We start from the raw sequence: 16,188 nt of genomic DNA on the forward strand, positions 1-16,188 counted from the left end.
CCGTGGGGTACAGAGATGAGGTGGTCATTCAAAAATCACTGTAAACACTATTATTGCACACAGAGTGTGTCGATGCAATTTATGTGACTTGTTATTAAGTAAATTGTTACTCCTGAACTTATTTAGGCTTGCCATAACAAAGGGGTTCAATACTTATTGACTGAAGACATTTCAGCTTTTCATTTTTAATTAATTTATAAAAATGTCTAAAGATATAATTCCACTTTGACGTTATTGTCACGACTTCCACCAAAGGTGGCTCCCCTGCCTGTTCGGGCGGGCGCTCGGCGGTCATCGTCGCAGGTCTACTAGCTGCCACCGATCCCCTTTTCCTTTTCTGTTCTCTGTTAGTCTAGGTTGGTTGCGTGTTATGTTCACTGTCTGTATGTTCGGCGTTTTGGATAATAAAGTTTGGTTGCCACATTATCCTCTAATCTCTGCGATTGACTCCGCACCCACCACTCCTGGCTGTGTGACAGAAGCCCGCACCATATCCATGGAGTCAGCAGGAGCAGCTGCACCCCCTCTCCTATCCATGGAGGAGCGTGTCCTCCATCATACGACCATTCTCCACCGAATTGGGTCAGCAATGGATCAAATGATGGATAGCGTGGACAGATGTGAGAGGAGTGGTCTCCCTACCTCACCCCCAACTCCTCCTCCACCTGCTCAACCTACTCAACCGGCAGCGTCCGGATCCAGTGCTCTTCGTCTGGCGCTCCCCAGGGAGTACGATGGAACGGCGGCTGGGTGCCAGGGGTTCTTGCTAAAGCTTGAGCTGTACCTGGTTACCGTTCGCACGACTCCCTCTGGTGAGGAGAGCGTGAGCGTCTTCGTCTCCTGTCTGACGGGTCGAGCCCTGGAGTGGGCCAATGTAGTGTGGAATGGCCCAGACTCTGCGAGGGACCACTACCAAGAGTTCACCCGCCGGTACCGGGCCGTGTTCGACCACCCACCAGAGGGCCGAGAAGCGGATGAACGGCTGTTTCACCTTAGACGAGGAGTGCGCAGGACTTCGCGCTGGAGTTTCGGACCTTGGCCGCTGGAGCGGGGTGGAACGACAGGGCCCTGATGGACCACGATCGATGTAGCCTCCGGGTGGATGTCCGCAGGGAGTTAGCTTGTCGGGACACCACCCTCTCCCTCGATGAACTCATTGACATATTGATCTGACTGGGCAACCTGCTGACTGCCCACAGGCATCCAGAACGGGCCCTGTTAGTTCCACCTCCTGGCCATCCCGCTCCAATCCCTATGGAGTTAGGGGGGGTCGAATCGAGGGCGACCGGAGGAGGAGGCTCCTCCTGCACCAGTTGTGGTCGGAGAGGACACACTGCCGATCGGTGCTGGAAGAGCTCGTCTGGGCGTCGGGATGGTAGGCAGAGCACTTCTCGGTCACCCCAGGTGAGTCAGCACCAGACTCACCCAGAGCTCCCAGTTGGTCACATGTTTTTACTAATTTCTTTCTCTGAGTTTTCTCCCTCTCTACAGCATAAGGCGCTATTCGATTCAGGCGCAGCTGGGAACTTTATGGATCGTGGACTCGCGTTGAGGCTAGGGATTCCACTGGTGCCGCTAGATCAACCCTCCCCGTGCACTCCTTAGATAGCCGACCATTAGGGTCAGGGCTGGTCAGGGAGGCCACGGTTCCACTGGACATGGTAACGCAGGGGGATCATAAGTAGTGGATTAGTCTCTTCCTTATTGATTCACCTGCGTTTCCAGTGGTGCTGGGGATTCCCTGGCTGGCTAATCACAATCATGAGATTTCATGGAAACAGGGGGCTCTCCAAGGGTGGTCAGAGGAGTGTTCAGGTAGGTGCAGAGGAGTTTCCATCAGTGCAACGACGGTGGAGAGTCCAGAACAGGTTTCCACTGTGCGCATTCCCTCTGAATATGCCGATTTGGCTATCGCTTTCTGTAAAATGAAGGGGACCCAATTACCACCTCATCGACGAGTTTTCTGAAGGAGCTGTTCACCGACGCTCCCATGCTGGCTCATCCGGACCACTCTTTGGCATTCATAGTGGAGGTGGACGCGTCCGAGGCTGGGGTTGGAGCCGTGCTGTCACAGCGCTCGGCACGCCACCGAAGCCCCTGCGCTTTCTTTTCGAGGAAGCTCGGTCCAGCAGAGCGGAACTATGTCGTGGGGGACCGGGAGTTGTTAGCTGTGGTAAAAGCTCTGAAGGTGTGGAGACATTGGCTTGAGGGGGCCAAGCACCCTTTCCTCATCTGGACCGACCATCGTAATCTGGAGTAAATCCGGGGCAGCGAGGAGATTGAATCCGCGTCGGGCAAGGTGGGCCATGTTTTTTACCAGATTTTGGTTCACGATCTCCTATAGGCCAGGCTCCCTTAATACTAAGGCCGACACACTGTCCCGTCTCTATGACACCGAGGAGCAGTCCATCGATCCTACTCCCATCCTTCCAGATTCATGTCTGGTAGCACCGGTGGTATGGGAGATGGACGCGGAAATCGACCGGGCGTTACGGTTGGAACCTGCACCTCCTCAGTGTCCAGCAGGTGTTCAGTACGTGCCGCTTGGTGTTCGTGATCGTTTAATTCGATGGGCCCATACGCTACCCTCTTCGGATCATCCTGGTATTGAGAGGACAGTGCGGGGTCTTAGGGGAAGGTACTGGTGGCCCACTTTAGCCAAGGATGTGAGGTTTTATGTCTCCTCCTGCTCGGTGTGCGCTCAGAGCAAGGCTCCTAGACACCTGCCTAGAGGGAAGTTACAGCCCCTCCCCGTTCCACAACGGCCGTGGTCGCATTTGTCAGTGGATTTTCTAACCGACCTTCCCCCGTCTCAGGGGAACACCACGATCCTGGTTGTTGTGGATCGGTTTTCTAAGTCCTGCCATCTCATTCCGTTGCCCGGTCTCCCTACGGCCCTACAGACTGAGGAGGCCCTGTTTACCCACGTTTTCCGGCACTACGGGGTGCCTGAGGACATCGTTTCGGGGTCCCCAGTTCACGTCCAGAGTTTGGAGGGCGTTTATGGAGCATCTGGGGGTGTTCGCACCGGGGGACCGGGTCTGGCTCTCGACCCGAAACCTGCCCCTCTGTCTGCCCTGCCGGAAGCTGGGGCCGCAGTGTGTGGGGCCATTTAAAGTCCTGAGGAGGATAAACGAGGTGTGTTATAGGTTACAGCTTCCTTCTTACTATCGTATTAACCCCTCGTTTCATGTGTCTCTCCTCAGGCCGGTGGTAGCTGGTCCCCTGCAGGAAGGTGAGGTGCCGGAGGTCCCTCCGCCCCCTCCGCCCCCCTCTGTACATCGAGGGGTCCCCGGGTGAGAGGCCTACAGTACCTCGTGGACTTGGAGGGGTATGGTCCGGAGGAAAGGTGCTGGGTACCGGTGGAGGACATCTTGGATCCATCACTACTGAGGGAGTTCCACCGCCTCCATCCGGATCGCCCTGCGCCTTGCCCTCCGGGTCGCCCTCGAGCCCAGCGGCGGCGCGCTGCAGGAGCTGCGCGTCAGGTGTGGGGTACTGTCACGACTTCCACCGAAGGTGGCTCCCCTGCCTGTCCGGGCGGCGGTCGTCGTCGCCGGTCTACTAGCTGCCACCGATCCCCTTTTCCTTTTCTCTTCTCTGTTAGTCTTGGTTGGTTGCATGTTATGTTCACTGTCTGTTTGGTGCCCAGTTTTGGGTTGGACATATTTGTTTTCGCCTGTTGTTTTTGGCGTTACTTTTGGATACCGTAATAAAGTTTGGTTTCTCCCATTATCCTCTGCTCTCTGTGATTGACTCCGCACCCACCACTCCTGGCTGTGTGACAGTTATGGGGTATTGTGTGTAGGTCAGTCACACAAAATCTCAAGTACAGGCTTCATATCAGCATGGCCTTTTGGAATATTCACTAACACTGATATGGCAGAAGCACATTTTAGATAACAGCCATAATGATGACACTCCTATTCTGTCATTGTAATGATGTATCTTAAGATACCTAATTATGAGCTCTGCATAGCATGACATGAATGCGCTATAGATATGGTAAGGATATATTTCATGAACCTTTAATAATGCTGTTTGGACCTGTCATAACATGTTTATGAAATGCTTCTAGATGTGTAATAACTGCGTTATGGATATGTAGTCTGTGTAAATTGTTACTGTAGCATCATGAGAAAAATATTGAGCACATCAACTTGTTAAGTAGGCCTACCTTTGGCAAAGAGGTTCTGTTTGTGTGTTCAGCTGTGACAAGGGAATGCTGTGGAGGCTGTGTTAATAAAACTGCTTTGACTGTGAATCAGAGACGTAGGAGGTCAGAAGGTGTGTGCGTTGGAGTGCTGTGTATGAATCACTTAGAACTCTTGTTGAAAAGCTGAGGGTCACTGAGTGCAGGAGGGACGAGGAGAATTATCACTCAGGGTTAGCTTTGGCCTCTCTCGACTCACGCATCCTCAATCTAATAGAGAAGTGTCGCGGAGGAACTGTATGAGTCAACGCACTCTACAACCCTTTCCTCTACTCATGTGATGTCTCATTATGTACACCGGCTTCAGGTCAGATATTCTTTCTCCATTGCGATACTCAATTTTGTCAAAAACTTGTCAAGATAAGAATACAGCTAAAAACTGCACAGAAATCTGAAACGGTCATAGTGATCCAGCTCCATTGTGACTACAGACTTTAATCTGGATCCAGAAATGCAATCAATGCAACACTGCTCAGTTTGTGGGCAAGCACCACATTTGGTTGACATCAACAAGTCTACACTCTTAGAAAAAAGGGTTCCTAAAGGGTTCTTCGGCAGTCCCCATTGGAGAATCGTTTTTGGTCCCATGTAAAACTCCTTTTGGTTCCATGTAGAACCCTCTGTGGAAAGGGTTCTACATGGACCTCCAAAGTGTTCTACCTGGGACCAAAAGGGTTCTTCAAAGGATTCTCCTATGGGGACAGCCAAAGAACCACTTTAGGTTCTAGATTTTTCTAAGAGTGTAGACCAGGTCTCTCCAACAATGTTCCTGGAGAGCTACCCTCCTGCAGGTTTTCCCTCCAACCTCAATTTTAACTGAACTGTTTCAGTTTATCAACCAGCTAATTATCAGAATCAGGTGTGCTAGATTATGGTTGGAGCGAAAACCTACAGGACGGTAGCTCTTCAGGAACAGGGTTGGAGAGCCCTGGTGTAGACAGTAGTACAGTACAGTACACAGTTGATCTAACGAATAACCAATCAGTTAAACTGTTACAGTTTGTTCTTTTGAAGCCAAGTGGATCGCCCTGCGAACCCAATGGCATGCATAGAGCTTTTGATGTTTGAGATGGTTTCATTTTGTTCATAGGGCACAATGTTCTGAACTGATCCAGGGCCAGAAGCCATCAAGCCAAATACTCTGAGCCTGATGCTTTGTCACCCACAGGTCACTGCTCTGAGATCAGTTCAATGGACGTGCTACATTTCAAGGGTCAGAGCTCTATCATAATGGAGATGGAAAAAGCTATTCCAGAGGGTTTCTTAACCCTTCCGCTACTCCTCCCCTGTTCACTGTTTTTGTCCTCTACCACCAAAAAGTGCGTAGGTCAAGACACAAAGAACTGGTGGCCTTCACTGGCCTATGTCACTGCTTTAGACTGATTATAACACAGATTATAAAATCCTCTGGAAGGCTTTGTACATTTCCAGGGAGGTGGTAGACAAGTCATAACGTGTGTTTTGTAGTAACCCATCAGTAAATCATTGACATGTTAACCAATGCATGCTGTGTTTGAGGCCTCAAGGCTATGCTAGATTGGTAACTCTCCTCCCTACACTGTAGCTGGGCTTTTGATTTGTTTGACCACTGTGGTTAAAACATGTCTGATTCTCCCATCACTCCCCTCTACCCAGAGAGAAGACAAAGAGCATGTGCTCTTGACCACTCCCACAAGAGGTCGCCGTGTCTTGGAGCACTCCACTCTCAGCCAGCACTGCAGGAGGTGATGGACGTGGAGGGAGTGTGCCTGGAGGAAGAGGAGGAGGAGAAGGTGAGGGAGGTCACCATCACCCATGGAGAGGACTCGGAGCTCAGCGTCAGTTTCCAAGGGTACGCGGCTGAGCTCCGGCAGTGCCAGAGTCGAATGAAGACCTCCCAGGTGCCCCTCAACACCCACGATCAATCAGAAGGGAACGAAGACTCCAAGACTGACATATACAAGGCCACCATTGTGTGAGCTCTGAGGCTGACCAACCCTCACCAGCACTTTCCAAGCTTGATTCACGGTCTGTTCAAACAGAAACTTACTTGATGAACAAGGGACTTTTACTGTAAAAAACTGTCGTTTTTCATGCCAGAACTGATGTATATGTATAATAATTGTATGGTGATAGATATTGTATTATTGATCATCACTGACTATGCCGTACTGTTTAGTGGGTATATTCATTTTCAATAAGTGATGAAAAGGAAAATAATTGCCAGTTAAAATGTATGAACAATTTGGTTATAACCTATTGTTTGGAAATGTATTAGGAGATACCTTGTTTTAGATGGATGCTGATAATACAGGTACTGTAAAACAGGGGCTATAGAATTAAGCCTTTTTCAGGTAGGTTATAGGATTCACACATTGTAGGAACATGAGAAACTCCTTGCAATTCTAGTGCACGTTACTGTATTATTCTGGTCACACACTGAGTGTAAAAAACATCATGAACACCTGCTCTTTCCATAATAATAGACTGACCAGATGAATCCAGGTGGAAAGCTATGATCTCTTATTGAGGTCACTTGTTCAATACATTTCAATCAGTGCAGATGAAGTGGATGATGCAGGTTAAATAATGATTTTTAAGCCTTGAGACAATTGAGACATGGATTGTGTATGTGTACCATTCAGAGGGTGGATGGGTAAGACAAAATATTTAAGTGCCTTTGAACAGGGTATGGTAGTAGGTGCCAGGTGCCAGGTTTGTGTCAAGAACTGCAGGTGTTCTTAATATTTTGCACACTCAGTGTACACTGTTTCGTGGTGAACAAAATATGATGCCTCTTCATGTCTGTACATTTGATCTATTATGGTCTGGCTTGATGTTTGGTTGTTCAAATTCCACTCAATAAACATTCCCACCTTTGTAATGCCAGAATGGAAGCCTCTGTCGTTAGTCACGTTGAAGGATTTTATTAAAGGGTCAATCTGGTATTTAAACAACCGCAACTGATGGGGGTATGACAGTAGAACTAACCCACTGGTATTTAAACAACCGCAACTGATGGGGGTATGACAGTAGAACTAACCCACTGGGCACAGACGTCAATTCAACGTCTATTCCATGTTGGTTCATCGTAATTCCATTGAAATTATGTGGAAACAGCTTGATTGAGCCAGTGTCTGCCCAGTCGAAAGCTTGTGAGGCATTTATAAGTTATGTTCTTCAAGAATCAGTGGGGCTATATATCATTCATTTAAACGTCCAAAAATGTATGTACCAATCCAAGATGGCCCCTTTAATGATTAACTTAGTTTGAAATAAAAATGATTTGTAAGAATGCAAATCCTTGATACCCAACCAGCTCCAAACATAGACCTGTCAAAGCCATTATCATTGGTCTTTAAGATATTCACATTGCAGAATCCTCCCAAGTGTGTTTTGCCCAGTTGGTCAGAACGGTGGTCAGTTATTAAGAGTATTAGTAATTATAAGTGAACAATTTCTTCGAGTCACACATTATGAACCCATTTTAGACCAGTCTTGTCGGGAAGTCGTGTCTTGTCAGTAAGAATAATATATCTCCGAGTGTAGTTTACCATAGCAGGCATTTCAATTACTGCAATCTTTGAAAATTAGAGGCTAGGTTATGGGACAGGGGGTGTTCTTGCCACAGCACGCAGCACTTGGAATGTTTATGCATGGTTACCAAGCTATGAGAGGAGGGATCCGAAACCATCACCCGCCACCTCCTCCAAAAAGTTACTTTCCATTACATCAAAGATCAGCACTTTCAAGATCTTGCATGTTTAATCGTGGGCGTCTCGTAAGGGAAATTAGTTGCAATTCGATGTTTTGCGTAGAGTGATGGCCATAATCAAAAAGTAGGTCTAATCACGCATTTGATTTACTCAATAGAGTTTGCAGGGAACAGGCTCGCTCTTGAAGCATATCCCACGTTCTCCATGACCAAAAGCAGGCTTAGTTCTCTCGAATTGACAGATAAAACGTGACATTTATCTGACGGACCTAATTCAAGAAATTAACTTCAAATAATTTTGCGCACGATAACAGAGACTACATAACCCAAAATATTATGATGCTATACTTTGTGTTACTTTTCCTACCGTATGTCCTCAGTGTACGAACGGTAAGTGAAGCCATTTCTTACAATTATAGCAGTTCTTCTAGAGCGCAACAAGTGCACGGTTTGCGTTTGGATAGGCATATTTTGGCGTGCATAATTTGCCCCAAAAAAGTAAACTAACCGTGCATTACTTTAATACTGTTTTCACTTTGGTTCCAGCGAATGGTACTCCCAAGATATGAAACGTTTAGTGCAAGAAATGTGAACAGAGATAGTCATAAAGGTAATCATTACTATTAACATTAACAACATACATTACCTGTTTAATTGACTACAGTTTTGTGCGTAGTCTTCACTATCCTGTTTCAATGTTGTTTATAAAATGTTTTTTTGTATAATATGTTTACACAACTGTGCCATACAGCCCATCAACCAATTTACCAGTCAAGAACTCAATGATAATGACCTCTTTAGTCGATGGAGTTGGAATCCAGAATTATTCATCTTGTGTTGGCAAGGGTGCACAATCTCTTTTCATAACAGAACAACGATTAGGCTGTCTAGGGGAATGATATAGTGCTGAAATCTATACATCCCTTCTACTGTGCTTCCCTAGTAATATAACTTGATTGGGTCCTGGCAGGAGCCACTGTCAACCTCAAAAGATTCATTGTCTATCATATGCTGTGATCCCAAGCCATGGGAGAACACCAGCTTTCTCATATTCAAGTGGCCTCTATTTTGCCGCAAAGTGTTTTAGGGTTGGTATTGTTTCTACTTTCAATATTGATGTTGAACTGATCTTGTGCAGTAAACTTAATGAAATACAGATTTTTTAAAAATGTTATTTTGGAGAGTGAGGAATTTATGACTAGAATATGTGTAAAATACAATATGTTCACAATATGTTCACTGATAACCATATGTATCTACTCCTGTTTCTGTGGATCCAGTCCTTACAGTAGAGGGGAAAGAATGTAAATTCCCATTCCGTCATGGAGGAAGCATTCACCATCACTGTATCACCATCAGCTTCTCCAGCTCTTGGTGAGTCCAGTGTCAGCAATTTCAAGTGTCTCTTGGTCACTCTAGTATCCAATGTTTTAGAGACACAAACAAGCACTTCAACCGCACGCACATTCAGCATAACATTGCCACACATTCCCATTACTCAAAGAGATACACTATATATACAAAAGTATGTGGACACCCCTTCAAATGTGTGGATTTTGGCTATTTCAGGTGTATAAAATTGAGCACACCGCCATGCAATCTCCATAGACAAACAGTGCCAGTGGAATGGCCTTCACTGAAGTGCTCAGTGACTTTCAACGTGGCACCGTCATAGGATGCCACCTTTCCAACGAGTCAGTTCGTCAAATTTCTGCCCTGCTAGACCTGCCCTGGTCAATTGTAAGGGCTGTTATTGTGAAGTGAAAACGTCTTGGAGCAACAACGGCTCCGCCGCAAGGTGGTAGGCCACACAAGCTCACAGAATGGGACCACCGAATGCTGAAGCGCGTAGCGTGTAAAAATCCTCTTTGTTGCAACACTCACTACGGAGTTCCAAACTGCCTCTCGAAGCAACATCAGCTCAAAAACTGTTCGTTGGGAGATTCATGAAATGGGTTTCAATGGCCGAGCAGTTGCACACAAACCTAATATCACCATGCGCAATGCCAAGTAGTGTAAAGCTTGCCGCCGTTGGACTCTGGAGCAGTGGAATTTCATTCTCTGGAGTGATGAGTCACGCTTCACCATCTGGAAGTCCAACGGCCGAATCTGGGTGTGGCAGATGCCAGGAGAACGCTACTTGCCGAATGTATAGTGCCACCCTCAAAGTTTGGTGGAGGAGAAATAATGGTCTGGGGCTGTTTTTTATGGTTTGGGCTAGGCCCCTTAGTTCCAGTGAAGGGAAATATTAATGCTACAGCACACAATAACATTCTAGACGATTCTGTGCTTCCAACTTTGTGGGAACAGTTTGGGGAAGGCCCTTTCCTGTCTCAGCATGACAATGCCGCTGTGCACAAAGCAAGTTCCATACAGAAATGTTTTGTCGAGATCGGTGTAGAAGAACTTGACTGGCCTACACTGAGTCCTGACCTCAACCCCATCAAACACCTTTGGGATGAATTGGAATGGCCACTGCGAGCCAGGCCTAATCTCCCAACATCAGTGCCCGACCTCACTAATGCTCTTGTGGCTGAATGGAAGCAAGTCCCTGCAGCAATGTTCCAACTTCTAATGGAAAGCCTTCCCAGAAGAGTGGAGGCTGTTATAGCAGCGAAGGGGGGACCAACTCCATATTAATGCCCATGATTTTAGAATGAGATGTTCGATGAGCAGGTGTCCACATAGTTTTGGCCATGTAGTGTACCTCACTCTTGTACACACAAAGGGGTTTCCCAGTCATAGATTGGTGAGGTGAGACACCCACGCACACGAGAGCCATGTGAAAGCCATGCCGTGTCCACATCACTAAGCATCTGTCATGGTCTAAACACACCAGCACATGCATGACGAGACCATGACAACGCCTCTTCCCCCTCAGGAGGCTGAAAAGATTTGCCATGTGCCCGCAGATCCTCAAAAGGTTCTACAGCTGCACCATTGAGAGCATCTTGACTGGCTGCATCACTGCTTGGTATGGCATCCGACCCGCAAGGCGCTACAGCGGGTAGTGAGTACGGCCCAGTATATCACTGAGGCCGAGCTCCCTGCCATCCAGGACCTCTGTACCAGGCGGTTTCCAGAGGAAGGCCCTAAAAATGGTCAAAGACTCCAGCCACCCAAGTCATAGACTGTTCTCTCTGCTACCGCACTGCAAACGATACCTATGCACCAAGTCTGGAACCAAAAGGACCCTGAACAGCTTCTACCTCCAAGCCATAAGACTGCTATATAGTTAGTTAAATAGTTAACCAAATAGCTACCCGGACTATCTGCATTGACCCTTTTTGCACTAACTTCTTTGACTAATCACATACGTGACTGTTACTGTTTATTATCTATCCTGTTGCCTAGTCATTTTATTCTTAGTTATATGTACATGTCTACCTCAATTACCTCGTACCCCTGCACATCGATGGTGCCCCTTGTATATTGCCAAGTTATCGTTTCTCAATGTGTATCTATTATTACCTTTATTATTACGTGTTATTACTTTTATATTATTTCGGTATGTTCTTTCTCTCTTCATTGTTGGGAAGGGCCCGTAAGTAAGCATTTCACTGTAAGTCCACACCTGTTGTTTACGAAGCATGTGACGAACACAACATGATTTGAAAACGTAACCACTGACAGACATTCTAACCACTAACAGACATTCATTGAGACATGCATTTGCACTGTGACTGTCTCAAGACCCTATATTACTACAGTAAATATAAAGACTTAAACTTAATTGTAGTCCTCGTTAATCCATGTGGTATTGCCCTAAAAAGTAATGAGGTGACTGTATGCAAACTTCCACGACCTAATTGGGCTATCCTAAATGGCTTCATATGCCAACGCCAAACTGTCATAAATGCTAATGTCATGTTATAACATGTTTATGACACGGTTGCACAGGTTTTATAGCCTAGGTTTGAGTTCATGGTTTATAGTAATGACTGTCTCATGTCTCAGAACTAACTATTTACTTTCCACAAATTGTGACACAGCAAGATGCCTCACAGCCTTCTTGTGAAAACAACTAGACCACAGATCTGTGTCTCATAACCACAGAGCTGTTGGATAGGGAGTGCTATGATAAAGTCATCTGTGTGACTGCACTGCAGCTGCAGAGTAAATCCACTCAGGCTATGACAGGGCTGGTTGGCGTCTGCAAGTATGAACAACTAGGATGTAATTCAATATGAATCATGCTCTTGCCCTCTCCCACTCAGTCCTCAAGTAACAGCAAGTGCTCAGTGCTGGCTCATCTTAAACTCTGAGGGTTTTCGAGGGTGTGTGTGTGTATATGTATGCATGGTTGTGTAGGTGTGTGTATATGTGTGTGTGTGTGTATATGTATGCATGAATGTGTAGGTGTGTGTGTGTGTGTGTATATGTATGCATGGTTGTGTAGGTGTGTGTATATGTGTGTGTGTGTGTGTGTGTGTATAGGTATGCATGGTTGTGTAGGTGTGTGTATATGTGTGTGTGTGTGTGTCCGCTTATGACTCAGCCACTGGGATCCCAGCTTGAGAGTCACTTTGATCTCAATGTTTCTCCATTAGTTTCTCAAGGGATTTTGAAAGCCAAGTCTTTTGGTTTGGTGTATTGGGTGTAGTTACTGTAGTTAGCGGGTGTGGATTGATGGGTGGGGGAATCAATAAAACGTCTAACCCCATTTTGGTAATATAGCTTTGGTCCCAAAAGGATTTAAGTGTAGGGCTCCTCAACTATTATGAAAGACAGTTAATAAGTATGGTATCAGTTTCAAACCCACTTCTTGCACTTACTGGAGATATGCAGGTTTCTGCGGAGTATCCTTATGGTTCTTAGTCAGGTGACTGATCGTGTTCAATGTGCTGTTGATTTGCTATCTGACTCCTTGATCTCAATGGCCAGGTTGAAACTGTTGCATGTGAGCTACAGGAATGTTTTTATTTCCGCATCATAGGTGTTCTCTGACGCACAACTTTGATCGGGACTTTCTCTGGGGATACTGTGCACCTGCGAACACTCAACCCATTGGTGAGAGGTCATTCTTGTAGAATCTGTGGACAAGACCTCATGATCTACAAAGTCTATGTTGTCTCTGTGTATTTATACGATCTTAAAGATACATTTCCTGCTATTTACGGTAGTGGCATGCATAAACGTAATATTTTTTAATCACTAGCTAGGTTTCCACCCAATTGTCAAACAGTGTTCAAATTAAACACACCAAAGTTGGTAAATACTTTATTCTTATGTTACTGAGGTAGCATGCTGTTTCTTTCTAATGTTTTCACTAATGTTCTCAGTTGTTGTGTTTTAGTGTTCGTCCACTCATCACGCAGATTCACAGACCCTTGTCAGGTGAATCCATGTCAAAATGGCGGCATCTGCACTCTGGTCCCCCACAGACGCTCCTTCGAGTGCTCCTGTCCAGAGAGCTTCACTGGGAGGCACTGTGATCAGAGTGAGTAACTTCCAGTATCATACTTTCTATATGGACTTGTGTTTCAAAGCAGTTTCAATTCAACTAAACCAATTATACATTTTTAGGTTAGAGTCAATTGTCAATGGGGTTTTATTTCTCATTGCGGTATGACAAAGTGTGGGGGTGGTAGAGAAACTGTCTTCCCTTTTGAGAAGTACCTTTAGTGCATTAACCCTTATCTTGCTCTTCACAATGCCAAACACTTACCACAAAACATGCCCCCCTAACTCCTCATTGACCTGTTCACTTCCTCCTCTTCTCACGTTTCACCCAACTACCTTTGATCTCTCTATTCTCCCCTTTGTCAGGGAAGTGCTATGAAACCATACACCTGAGATATTACGACATTGGAAAATCATGGGGAAGGATCTACCTTCGTAACGTGGAACGGTGCACATGTGTGGACGGGGAGATCTCCTGTGAGAGAGTCCGCTATACTGGTAAAAGACATTCTTACTCAGATCCTTTGTTACTTTAGCTTCAGCCACTCTGTGCTTTTTTGTTGTTGTTGAAAATGAGAGTGGAACATTAGAGTTGATGAGGTGCTGTCTCTTGGCTTAGAAATTGGTCCCTGGATGGGCCCCTGAGTTGAGGGCCCCCTTAAACCTTTGGAGTATGAGGGCTTCTCTAGTTGGTAAATCTTCCCATCCCGACATTCCTCAATCTCCCACACCTTTTGGATGATCAGATCTCTAGCCTCGACTGTGTTGCCAGGCATCTCACTGTATTCTCAATGCCTTAATGGTTGGGAGTGGTTCGGGTGAGCCTACCAGGCCTTGAGAAACCCTCTGAACTCCCGCTCTCCTTTTGAGGCCCCTCAGAACGCGTGAGAGAAACCTCTCAGCCAAAAGATAAAGGTGGTTTCGTCTCTACGGTGGACGTTTGATGGGTGTTGAAAAGACACTTTGGAGAGCCCCTTGAACCAAACCTGTTTTGTTTTGTCATGGTATTAGGATTTTTACAAGGTTCTGCAAACAGATTTGATTTAGTGCTCCAAGACCAAAATCAGTCAACTACTGTACACCGGTGTTTGTGAAAGCATTTCTCCCATTCTACTTTTGCAACCCTGAACCGTAAGTGCTCGACTACGTGGGTAATCTAATGCTTGTGTGTTTTGATCAAAGTTAACACGCTTTAAGCACTGATGCAAGAACAGCTCCTGTGTTTATCATGCAGTAGCGGGAGGCAGGATAAAGGTGGTTGGAACTGATCCCAGTGCTGTGGTTTGTCATAATGTATTATACCTGATGTGTGTAACTGTCCTCAGTCTGCAGTGAGAACCCCTGTGAGAACGATGGTACGTGCCGACTCATCACAGCCACCAGGGAGGAGGTGTGTGCCTGCAGGCCTGGCTACAGTGGACCCTACTGCAGCATTGGTGAGTCCAACTGCTACATGCTAACACAGTCACTGTTCGATTTACATTACTAGGTTATCCTAGCTTAGCATAGCTGTAGTTTAGCATTACTGGTCTTAGCCAGAGGTCATACACTGGGATAGAGAATACATTTTATGATGTTTATTCTGCTCTGTGACTACAAACATTTAGATAGTCCAATATAAATAAGGTAAACAGATAGACACGCACACACTCTCATAACACTTAAACACAGGAAACTGTGATATACATGGTATACTGTCTCCCCCCCCACATCTCTTGTTGTTCAGCTCCGGAGGTGGAGTCCTATGACAACAAGGGCACAGACTTACCGTGGCGTGGTGGGCACCACTGTCTCTGGTGCCCGCTTTCTGCAGTGGAGAGTGTCCCCCTCAGGGGCTTGGGGGAAATCTCCTACTGCAGGCGTGTGTCCAGCATTAGGTTGTCTTCCTTTCTTTATTTCTATGTCTTTATTGACAACCAATCTGGCAACCCAAAACAGAAGCTGAAGTCTATGCTTCATGCCTGTCATGCCAGCACTATCTCACCACTATCATCCACCTCCCTCAATCTGTCTGGCCTTGATGGTAATATGGTCATTCACCTTCCCCTTTGTCTGGCCTTGTTGATATGGTCATTCACCTTCCCCTTTGTCTGGCCTTGGTGATATGGTCAATCACCTTCCCCTTTGTCTGGCCTTGATGGTAATATGGTCATTCACCTTCCCCTTTGTCTGGCCTTGGTGATGTGGTCATTCACCTTCCCCTTTGTCTGGCCTTGGTGATATGGCCATTCACCTTCCCCTTTGTCTGGCCTTGGTGATATGATCAATCACCTTCCCTTTGTCATTCCCTTTGTCTGGCCTTGATGGTAATATGGTCATTCACCTTCCCCTTTGTCTGGCCTTGATGGTAATATGGTCATTCACCTTCCCCTTTGTCTGGCCTTGGTGATATGGTCAATCACCTTCCCCTTTGTCTGGCCTTGATGGTAATATGGTCATTCACCTTCCCCTGTCTGTCTGGCCTTGATGCTGATATGGTAATTCTACCTGGTACAGACCGAAAAGGATGGGCTTCCCCTCTGACTCTGATTAATTTGAAGGTTTCTTCCTTCTTGGTATTTTTTTTTGGCACTGTGCTTCTGCTTGCTCTTTGGGAGTCCAGGCCAGGGTACTGTTAAGTGTCATAACAGCAGTGTAACATTTCCACTGTGTCCAGAAACCCAGATAGGGACAAGATGCCGTGGTGCTACACTCTCAGTGATGGAGCCATCTCCTGGGAGAAGTATGATATTCCGCTTTGTGTCATAAGTTTATGTGAGTAGCATAAGTGCTCAGGGCTGTAGCCATGGTCTGAATTTTAGTGACGTCCATGTTATTTGGACAACGGCAAAAACAAAAACAAAATGTCCCCAGCCATTATCACATTGGCTACACATAG

At 46.2% G+C, this 16,188-nt stretch overlaps 2 protein-coding genes across 2 annotated transcripts in view; both read left to right on the forward strand.

The window, feature by feature from the left end:
- The window catches only part of LOC112260015 (regulator of G-protein signaling 12-like), a gene marked incomplete at its 5' end in the record, with an annotated part of 69,945 nt that extends 63,245 nt beyond the window's left edge, over positions 1–6,700 (forward strand). Inside the window, 1 exon segment of the mRNA XM_024434794.2 lies at positions 5,849–6,700. Coding sequence (XP_024290562.2) covers positions 5,849–6,171 — 323 coding nt within the window. The 3' untranslated portion in view covers positions 6,172–6,700.
- A 1,189-nt stretch (positions 6,701–7,889) lies between these two features.
- The window catches only part of LOC112260030 (hepatocyte growth factor activator), a 16,076-nt gene continuing 7,777 nt past the window's right edge, over positions 7,890–16,188 (forward strand). Inside the window, exons 1-7 of the mRNA XM_024434808.2 lie at positions 7,890–8,297; positions 8,454–8,517; positions 9,188–9,281; positions 12,844–12,917; positions 13,204–13,347; positions 13,677–13,808; positions 14,636–14,746. Of these exons, the coding sequence (XP_024290576.1) occupies positions 8,244–8,297; positions 8,454–8,517; positions 9,188–9,281; positions 12,844–12,917; positions 13,204–13,347; positions 13,677–13,808; positions 14,636–14,746 (673 nt within the window). The 5' untranslated portion in view covers positions 7,890–8,243. The remainder of the gene's footprint in view (positions 8,298–8,453; positions 8,518–9,187; positions 9,282–12,843; positions 12,918–13,203; positions 13,348–13,676; positions 13,809–14,635; positions 14,747–16,188) is intronic.

Source organism: Oncorhynchus tshawytscha, linkage group LG10, assembly GCF_018296145.1.
Source record: "Oncorhynchus tshawytscha isolate Ot180627B linkage group LG10, Otsh_v2.0, whole genome shotgun sequence".
NCBI classification, from domain to species: Eukaryota; Metazoa; Chordata; class Actinopteri; order Salmoniformes; family Salmonidae; genus Oncorhynchus; species Oncorhynchus tshawytscha.